The sequence below is a fragment of the Lampris incognitus genome, chromosome 15 (assembly GCF_029633865.1).
Source record: "Lampris incognitus isolate fLamInc1 chromosome 15, fLamInc1.hap2, whole genome shotgun sequence".
NCBI lineage: Eukaryota > Metazoa > Chordata > Actinopteri > Lampriformes > Lampridae > Lampris > Lampris incognitus.
Genome location: NC_079225.1, coordinates 16808701 through 16818572, shown reverse-complemented (window position 1 = coordinate 16818572; position 9872 = coordinate 16808701). Strand labels below are relative to the sequence as shown.

Genomic DNA, 9872 nt, shown 5'->3' with positions numbered 1-9872 from the left:
TTTTATGTGCAGCTGATAGGTTGAATCAGAACACGTAGCCCAGGTTATGCAAAAGCTATTTTCGATGGACAAATCGTCCCTAACCTGAGGTCTGTTGACTCTCCCACTTGGCCTCCCTTTGGTGCACTAAACTGTCCCCCTGCGCTGCTGCAGACTCTGACCGTAACCCAGAACTGTCCGACTCATTCATCTCCAAAATGGCAGCAGTGGCAGCATGACAGCTGACGCTCTGCTGGATCCCCATGCTGTATCGAAACATAGCATCAAAGATATTTCAGCTTATTTCTGAAGTGATGTAGTATTTTTTTCTTTCGCGTGACATCTTTCCTCACAGGCCTCCACAACAGTGTAGAAACACTGACGGCTGGTAGAGGGGAAAACCAGCAATCTGATAACAGAGTAGTTTTAAGAGACTTGTTTGGCTTGCTGTATGTAAGGTGCTGCCACGTTCAGTTTAGGTAGTAGAAATCGCTTTGCAATTGCCCTAACAGTCTTCCTACTCCGGCTTTACCTGCAGAGCATGGAAAGAAAGGCTTGAAATTGACCCCGAATGAGGGCGAACTCTTTTGGTGACTAATCCTCAAAAACAAAATGGCAGATTACAACCAAAAACAGCCATTTTGATCTGACTCGCCTTGCCTTACGGAAACAAAACATCACATATATGAAGGGGCTGGTATGGGTTCGTTTCGTCATCAAGGTAAAAATCTGTCTTACATGAAATTCACCACAATGATAATGGTAATGCTGCCCTGCTGAGAAACGAGTTTAGCATATCTGCCTGCAGCTGGCGGCCAGGACACTTTTCTTGACACTTGTCGCTACACGTAGCGTAGTGGGAGCGGTGCTGGGTGCACACCGGCTATGAATCAGCCTTACAGTGTGTGAAGGCCTCGGTCTGACAGCAGAACAGTTGTTGTACAACGCAAGTCCACGGGCCGGGGAGGATGGGAGCGTGGGGCAGAAAAGGAACAGACTGACCCCGGGGGAGCTGACCCACTCATTTGGCCAGCCTCCTGCAGGATGCAGGACCAGCTGGGACAATGTGCTGAGTGAGCACACCCTGTACACTAAGGTAGGGTCAGGCCAGGAAATGGAGCGATAGTTCAGATGTCTGTCGTGTCTTTTGTCTGTTTTGCATCTCTCGCTCATTGATTGTAGGCTGCTGCACACACGCACGCACACGCACGCGCGCACACACGCGCGCGCACATACACTCACTTGTGAGGACTCTCATTGACTCCATTCATTCCCCAAGCCCTTAACCCTAACCTTGCCCATCAGCACTACATGTCTAACTTGAACGCCTACCCTTGCTTTAATCCTCACCCTCATTGTAAAGTCATATCGGTTCTGACCTTATTCATTAGTCCAAGCCCTAACCCTCAAATAGACCTTTGCAACAAAAAAAGATGTATTCACTTTGCAAAATGACCCAACTCTAACGGCTAAAAGCCCAAATTAGTCCCGAATTGCTGAACAAGAACACACAAGGAGAACAGACTTTCTGTTTTTTAAACCGTTCCGGTCAGGAAGAGATAATTATCTCTCGCTTTTTTTTTTTGAAAACCAAAGTTCTCTGTATACAACCACAGACGATAATACCGATTATTTGTTCTTTTAAAATAACAAGTGGCAGTAATGGATTGCACGCAATACAGAAGAAGGAGGCTGAGGTGAGGTACAGCAATACGCCTGTATGCTGGAGAGGGCACACCGGGCGCTCTAGAGGGGGAAAGTCTGACGCTAAATCGTGAGGAAAATCCTTCACGTCAGAATTCGCACGGCCGCGTTTTGCATCTGCACACAAGTCGGACAGCAACAGGCGCAGGCCGCGCCGTCAAGGGGGCTCAAGACGCTGTCCGCGGTACCGAAACCAGCGTTTTTTGCGCTCCGGTGGTATGAAATCGGGGAAGGGGGGGGGGATAAACGACGAACAAACGGGGGGGGGGGGATGAATGTAGTCAGCGAGGGTAGCCATCTCTCACAGGCGTGATACCGCCGACGTGTTCGTCGCACGGTTATCGCCGGCGAGCTCAAACGGACTGACGCAGGTGCGACGCGGAGCGTCGCCGTCCCCTCTGAGCGGGAAATCGGCACGCGGGCACATCCCGTTGCCATAGCGGCGGGTCGCGCGGACGCGGCCTGACTTCTAAACAGGGCCGCCGGTGTAGAACCGGTGTTGTCAATGGGCGACCTCCTCTGTTACCGGATCGACACACACACACACACACACACACACACACACACACACACACACACACACACACACACACACACACACACACAACAACAACAACAACAACAACAACAACACACAAGTGATGAGACAATCTCCGGAAAGTTGAGGCGGATCTACGTTCCACTCAAAGCGTCAAATCGGTCAAACCAAGGAAGTGAGCGGCCGGTGGCGGCGTAGTGAAATGGTGGCCGAACGGCGCTACCGAGCGTATCGATTGGCCTTGTGACTGGATGATTGATCCGCACTCCGGGGGGGGGGGGGGGGTCATGTTTACATGTAAACAAGTGCTGCAGAGGACATACGGTGTCAGCGGATTTAAAAAGCCACGGTGGACATCAACTCTCTACCAGGATAGGGACAGCCTACCCTGCTGGCCAGCACAAGTAGACGCCGACAGCTTAGCGGGGGGGCAGAAAAAAATAAATCAATCCGCTTTTCAAAGACTCGCACACCTACGAAGCACATCCGATCGCACAGGCAAAGGGAAACCGTTTATCGACGTTTCCCTTTGCAGCACCTGCTTACAGGAAACCCCCCCACCTCCCACCACCCCAGTTGGATCCGCTCCCCTTTTAAACAAAACGTTGCACATTTCCGGCTCGACGGGCAGCACGCTTGACTTCCCCGCGACGCGTTCGCGACGTCGATTTCGAGACAAATCGGTAACTTTAGGGAAACCAGTCATCCCCCGGGTTATCCTCTCACACTTGTTTTACAGCTATAGGCAACCGTGGGATGGAAATGGTTTAAAGGAGTGTGACATGAGATAAAGTTGTGGGGAAAGCTACGCACATTTAAGCACGTCTCAGTCCAAACGGCTGCCATATGCGTACAGTGGTTAGAGAGGAGGGGATACACTGTTTCCCAACTCTCTACTAGTCTTCATTGAAAATAGGGGGGGGGGGACGGAATGACGATTGGGTCCCTCGCAAATCGGCTTTGGCTGCCTATAATTGCAATATTTGGTTCGCAATCAATAGTTGGTGCTTCGCTGTAAGAGACAGTGTGAATGGATAACGCAGCGGGCTATACAATCCCTTAGCCTACCATCAACAACAAGTAGCATATCTCACCGAATCTTAAAACATGCGGCATCCCGCGAGAGTATCCAAGAAACAGCAGCAGAAGCGGGAGCAGCCTGAGGTTGAACCTGAAAACGAGACTAGTTATCAGCTGGGAGGTAATCTTCATGTTGTTTGTAAAATGCACAGTGGTAATCCCCCGTACGCTTTGATTCCCCCGGAATTTCTTCTACGGTCGTTCGGCAGGGTGACGGCAGTCCATAAAGCGCAAGATCACGGCATGGTCACTCGCTCTCTCCCTAAATCCATTAGCAGTCCCGGCATGATCCCCCCTTCTGTTCACTGCGCCAAGAAAGAGTCTCCCGGCTCAAGGGACGGCGGGACATCCATGTCGAGGGGTTAAAATCCGACTGGGGCCCATACATGGGCTATAAGGGGGAGGTGAGGCACGGAGCGCTACCCGTACAACGGTGTTCAATGGGGGGAGAGAGAGAGCGAGCCAGCGAGCGAGCGAGAGAGAGAGAGCGTTGGAGAGAGCGCCAAGCAAAAGGAGAATCGCGATAGCAGCCTATGAGGCACTTTGGATTGCCTACGCTCCCATTATACTGCACTGCTGCACAGACTCTGACGTCGAGCCAAGGTTAGTGTTGTGAGCGAGCGCCAGAGACGGTCTGCTGAAGAAGAGGAGAATAATGATAGAAGAGAGACAGAGAGAGACAGAGAGACAGAGAGAGAGAGAGAGAGAGAGAGAGAGAGAGAGAGAGAGAGAGAGAGAGAGAGAGAGAGAGAGACAGAGACAGAGAGAGACAGAGACAGAGAGAGACAGAGACAGAGAGAGACAGAGAGACGGAGAGGAACAAAGAAAGCGAGACGTGGGGCTGAGGGACTTCATCTCAGAAGACCTCTGTGAAGGGGGGGTTAGTTTCTCTAAGCTGCTCCATCATTTGGCATCAAGCCAGCCGTTAAATCATTAGCTGTTTGCGTGCATGCGTGCAGATTTGCAGGCGAATTCGCAGCCCATTAACTGCAGCATTGCAATCAACTCCGGTGCTGTTATTTGAGGACGCGGACCCAACTTGGAATTTCTCCCACTGACCACAAAACCCGACCCCTATTCATAAAAGCAAGGTGCGCCCACAGGTATGTCTGGTACGCCTGCAAGGTGTGCCTATGCCACTCCAGATGTGCCGAATGGGTCATAGTGTACATCCCATCTGGAAGCGAATCGATATGTAGGCCTGTCTGGTCTGCCAAGTTGGGGATGTATTACTTTTGGACTGAGGCTAAATAAGTTATTATTATCATGACCCCCCCCCATTTAAACCTTTTATTTTGTCTTAACTGGCGAATTATTCGCACCAACCTCTTCCGAGGGCACCGCGGGGTTGTAAGCCATTCAGCACCACGGACAGAGACGCACGAGACCGTCTCGCCAGTGGTTTCCAGAAGAGCAGATTTAAAACATCACGTGGATTTTTGAGTCTTATTGACTTACAGGCTACCGTGCGTTGGCCCCTTAATTCACCGTACACTCGGCAGCTGCGCAAAGGGCACGATCATTATTTTGTGCCTCCAGAATTGTGTTGCGCTACTCCATCTGACTGGCGAGCTAAACAGATCATGTAAGCCAGTTTACCGAGACACGCAATTCGCAACTTCCTTGTTAAAATCTTTTCTTTTTTTTCCCCCAACATATATAGGTTTTTGAGCCTCAACCTTACAACACATTTCGCCCTCATTGCAGAAATGTGGGAGGCACGGGATGAAAGGATTGAAATTGGCAGAACAGCAAATCCGTAATATCGACAGAAGCAGCTCAAAGGCACGAATATTTAACCTATGCAAATAACTTCACTTTAGACTTGAAAGCCTTCCAGCAACAGACTATTCTCGAGTGTGAACCCTCCCCCTTGACTTAAAGAGAAATATGTGATCTCTCAAGGATGTAAATAGGCCTATCCCGTCTCAATCCAGCAGGCAGGCGGATGAGTTCAAAAAGTGGCTTCATCATAGGAAGCGTGTAGGTGCTGGACATCTGTCAATGGAGATCAATAGGTCGGCGCAGCCGCACATATTCTATCGATTTAACACGATGCGCACCTTATCAGCTTCCCACCCCCCCCTCCCCACGACGTGCAGTTCTGCAGTGGCCAGCCCACCGAGGGGAGCTACTCCATAGGTACAGCAAGGGGTCGTGCCTCGAGTGGGCGGCGGGGCAATCAATCAACGTGAAAGGGGGTCTTTGATAGTCTCCGCCATCATCTGAAACCCTGGATCAACACCGTCATTGTGTAACCCGAGTTTGAATAGCTTGCTTGTGTGCGTGCGTGCGTGCGCGCGCGCGCGCGTTTGCGCCTGCGTGCGCGTATGTACCCCCTGGGCACAGATCTGTGTGGGTGTAATGTAAAACAGAAGTACCATCTCTCTCTCTCTCTCTCTCTCTCTCTCTCTCTCTCTCTCTCTCTCTCTCTCTCTCTCTCTCTCTCTCTCTCTCTCTCTCTCTGTGTAGCGCTAGTGTATTATAGAGCCGTATAGCCTAGCGGATCTGTCAAATCCCCGCTTTGAACAGAAAAAGATACACAATAGTAAAGCGGGGATCTTGGACAAAACTAAATGAATCCAGGAGTAATTCTCTGAGATCAAGTAGGTGGCGTGAATAACGACTCTTAACACGCCGGGGTGCGTGGGTCTGTACATCAGCGCTCTGCAATGTGAGGATATCAAAGAGCAAGAAACTCATCATCCTACCATCTGGGCCATTTGCATAATTATGGAGAAAAATCAGGGTTTCCGCGAGCGTAGAGTCTTCCACCCAGCATGAAAGGGATGCTTACTGAGCCCGGAGAGAGAGGGAGCGGGAGAGAGCGAGGATTGACAGAGGCACGCTGGTATTTCCTTCACCGTCACAGCGCCCTCTGGCCTACACCTGCGGTACTGCACGGCGTGTAGCGGTGTGACAAACAATTTCGATTCGTTTAAATTCAAACCCAGTAAGAACTCCATGTATGTCAGCCGACGTGTTTCTTCGCTAGCCATTAAGAAGCTGGTTAATGTCTTAATGCGGTCTTTATGCAAAGGGAGAGATAACCACTGCGGGAAGCCCTCTGTCGCCCTCTTACTTTCTCCGTCTTCCTGCCCTTGTTTTCCTTGCAAGCTGGCGGAAACGTGGTAAAGGCAAAGGCGAAGAGCACCGTGGAAATAGGAAGCTGACGCACTTGAGGATGGCAAGACCCTGAAAGAGGAGACGCTCGTTCGGTTCAGCAACCCCGTAGCCTGCTGAAAACACATCCCTACAGCAGTACTTAGTTTAGGGCTGTTTGTTTTCAAGTCTTTGCTCCAGTAGGTTCAGAGAGACCTGGCGACACTGGCTCATCTGACAACTGTGTGATGATGACTTATGTGGGCAGATGTGCATGCAAGCTGAATGAAGACCGCAAGAGTGAAAGATTCCTTTCAAGCAGTAGTAAGACGATTTCACATAGGACAGCTAACAAACGCCCCCCCCCACACCCCCACCCCACCCCACCACACACACACAGACATGTTCCCTTTCTCAGTAACATCAGGCGACATGGTGACAAGACCTTTAAACGTACAGTGGGGCCGATGTCAGCACCGGCCTTTATGTGGGAGCAGCATTGTCGATGAGATCCCTCGGACCTCAAGAGAGAATGTATTCTTCCGAGACGACAATTAGTCAGCTGAGACAGTAATTAGGACCTCTCTGCACACTGTCACTTTGTGTTAGCGCTGACGGACACTCCCGGGCCCCCCACCTCCTCCCAGCATGTGGCGGTCATGCAGGCTCCGTTCTGCAGCTGCACTCCAACATTTCTTCGGTGATGACAATCCCGAAAGTGCTGCGGCCGGGCCTTGGGGTCAAGCCACAGTGCTTCACACTTAATCAGGCCCGTGCCCTCTCCAACGGGAGGCACAGAGAACACGAGGGGGAGCTTGTTTATACATTTCCTGTTTGCAGAATGACACACACAAAAAAAGAAACAAACAAACCTTGTTGTTTGCTGTGTTTCGTGCTATCTGATACTGGGGCAAATATTACGTACGTACACACACACACACACACACAAATGTGTGCTCACGTGCATGCACAGTGGTGTGCCATGCTGATTGGATCATGGACAGCTGGAGTTCTTATTACACAGCATCCGGCAGGGTCTGGTTTGTGGGATAAGGACGTCCTCACAGTGAATTTCACAATGTGAACGATGAGAAAACAACCCCTTCTGCGTGTGTGCGTGTGTGTGTGTGTGTGTGTGTGAGTGTTTGTGTGTGTGTGCATGAGTGTGTCTATGTGTTTGTGTGTGTGAAATAGAGAGAGACAGAGAAAGAGAGAGACTGAGCTAGATAGATAGATAAATAGAGAGAGAGACACACACACACACACAGACGGAGAGAGAGTGAAAGAGAGAAAGAGGGAGAGAAAGCAAGAGAGAGTGAAAGAGAGATAGAGAGAGTGAAAGAGAGATAGAGAGAGTGAAAGAGAGATAGAGAGAGTGAAAGAGAGAAAGAGGGAGAGAAAGAGAGATAGAGAGAGTGAAAGAGAGAAAGAGGGAGAGAAAGCAAGAGAGAGTGAAAGAGAGAGAGAGAGAGAGAATGAGAGTGTGGGCACATTGTGCCTGCCTACACATTTCGGTCCTCAAACGGAATTCTTGGCAGTGCTTGCGGAAAAAAAACGAAAAGAAGAGTCTTCCCAATTGGACGACGAGAGATGCCAAGGGATCACCTGGAGAGATACACAGAAGAAAGAAGAAGGGGAGCTCACTGGGCTGTGTAAGGTTATACCGGTAGGAGAGCCTGCAACAGAAGACTCTTGAATACACTTTCCCTGCTATGCAAAGCCCGCCCTACCTCCTTCTTTTGTTGTTCTGTTAACAGGAAGAGAGGAGGGTCACAGGCAGCTCTGTTTACTGATAGCCGCACTGTTAGGAGGTAAGAGGAGGCTTTTGCAGCCACACATGAATGGCTGCATAAAAATATACAAGATGCCCATGTGCTATTTGAGCTCTTGTGTGGCCCAGTTAACTTAACATTAATGCTGAGCACTGCCAGTTTATTTATTCATATTTATTATTATATTATATTATTCATCCATCAATCCATTATCCGAACCGCTTATCCTGCTCTCAGGGTCGTGGGGATGCTGAAGCCTATCCCAGCAGTCATTGGGCAGCAGGCAGGGAGACTACCCGGACAGGCTGCCAGGCCATCACACAGCCCCCCCCTCCCCCCCACACACACACATACATTCACACCTAGGGACAATTTAGTACGGCCGATTCACCTGACCTACATGTCTTGGGACTGTGGGAGGAAACCGGAGCACCCGGAGGAAACCCACACAGACACGGGGAAGACATGCAAACTCCACACAGAGGACGACCCAGGACGACCCCCAAGGATGGACTACTCCGGGCCTCGAACCCAGGACCTTCTTGCCGCCACGACCACGCTAACCACTGCACCACCGTGCCGCCCTATATTATATATATATACGTGTACTTAGCACAAAAAGTAAGGAAATGTGTGTTTGGTAGATCATTTCTTTGTCGTAACAATGCTTCTTGGCAATAAATCTTATACCATTGGAAAGCCTGTTTATTTCCCTTTTAAACGGTGCCACATTTGTAAGGAACATGCATTTGTGGGATGAGCAGCAGAGCTGAGTATGTGGGTTGCGCCCGTGAAAAATTTGCCAACTCTTCTCTGCCAATGCCAAACAGCTTATTTTGCTGTTGCTATTGACTCTTGTTTTGAGCTTCTGGTGCCCCAGGTGCTGACAATCAGCTGCCTGATATAAGATTTATTGCCAAGAAGCATTGTTACAACAAAGAAATAATCTACCAAACACACACTTCCTTACTTTTTGTGCCAAGTGTATTTATTTATTTTTGTCAATTATTTATTTTCTATACTGTGGAGAAAACCTGTACATACAAAGCGAGCATGGCTTCATGAAAAGGTCAGTGTTGTCATATGATCGGCAAACAACTTTATAAAAAACCGATTTTTAGTAGACTTAATCAATAACACACACACACACACACACACACACACACACACATGCACACAAAGAAGAGCAGGTTTGTGCTTGCGTCCAAAGTGCCTTATTAGAAAGAGGACAAAGGTGCTGTACTGGGTTGAGCTCTGGGGAACTGTGCAGACCATTACAGCGCACTGAAGACACCGTTGTGTAGGTGGAAGTCAAGCCAAGTCAAGTCAGTTTTATTTGTACAGCCCAGTATCATAAATTACAAATTTGCCCCAAGAGGCTTTACAGCAACACAACATCCTGGCCTTAGAACCTCATACTGGGTGAGAAACAACTCCCTACAAAAAAAACCCCACTTTAACAGGGAGAACAAATAGGAAGAAACCTCAGGGAGCGCAACAGAGGAGGGATCTCTCTCTGAGGTTTCTTCCTATTTTTTCTCCCTGTTAAAGTGTTGGTTTTTTTTTTAGGGCCGAACAGAATTATAATGGAATTACAAAATATATGAAGACTATGACGAGGAGGATGCCAAGCAGCGTCCAGATGCCACCAGAGCAGCTCAGGACCCGAGCCACCTGACCACCATCACCATGGAGAC

General features: G+C 49.4%; 1 protein-coding gene across 1 annotated transcript in view; it reads right to left on the bottom strand.

Annotated features, from left to right (window-relative positions):
• Window positions 1–3433, bottom strand: part of LOC130125329 (glutamate receptor ionotropic, kainate 2-like) — a 100206-nt gene extending 96773 nt beyond the window's left edge. The window contains exon 1 of the mRNA XM_056294880.1: window positions 3316–3433. Coding sequence (XP_056150855.1) covers window positions 3316–3433 — 118 coding nt within the window. The remainder of the gene's footprint in view (window positions 1–3315) is intronic.
• Window positions 3434–9872: the final 6439 nt, after the last annotated feature.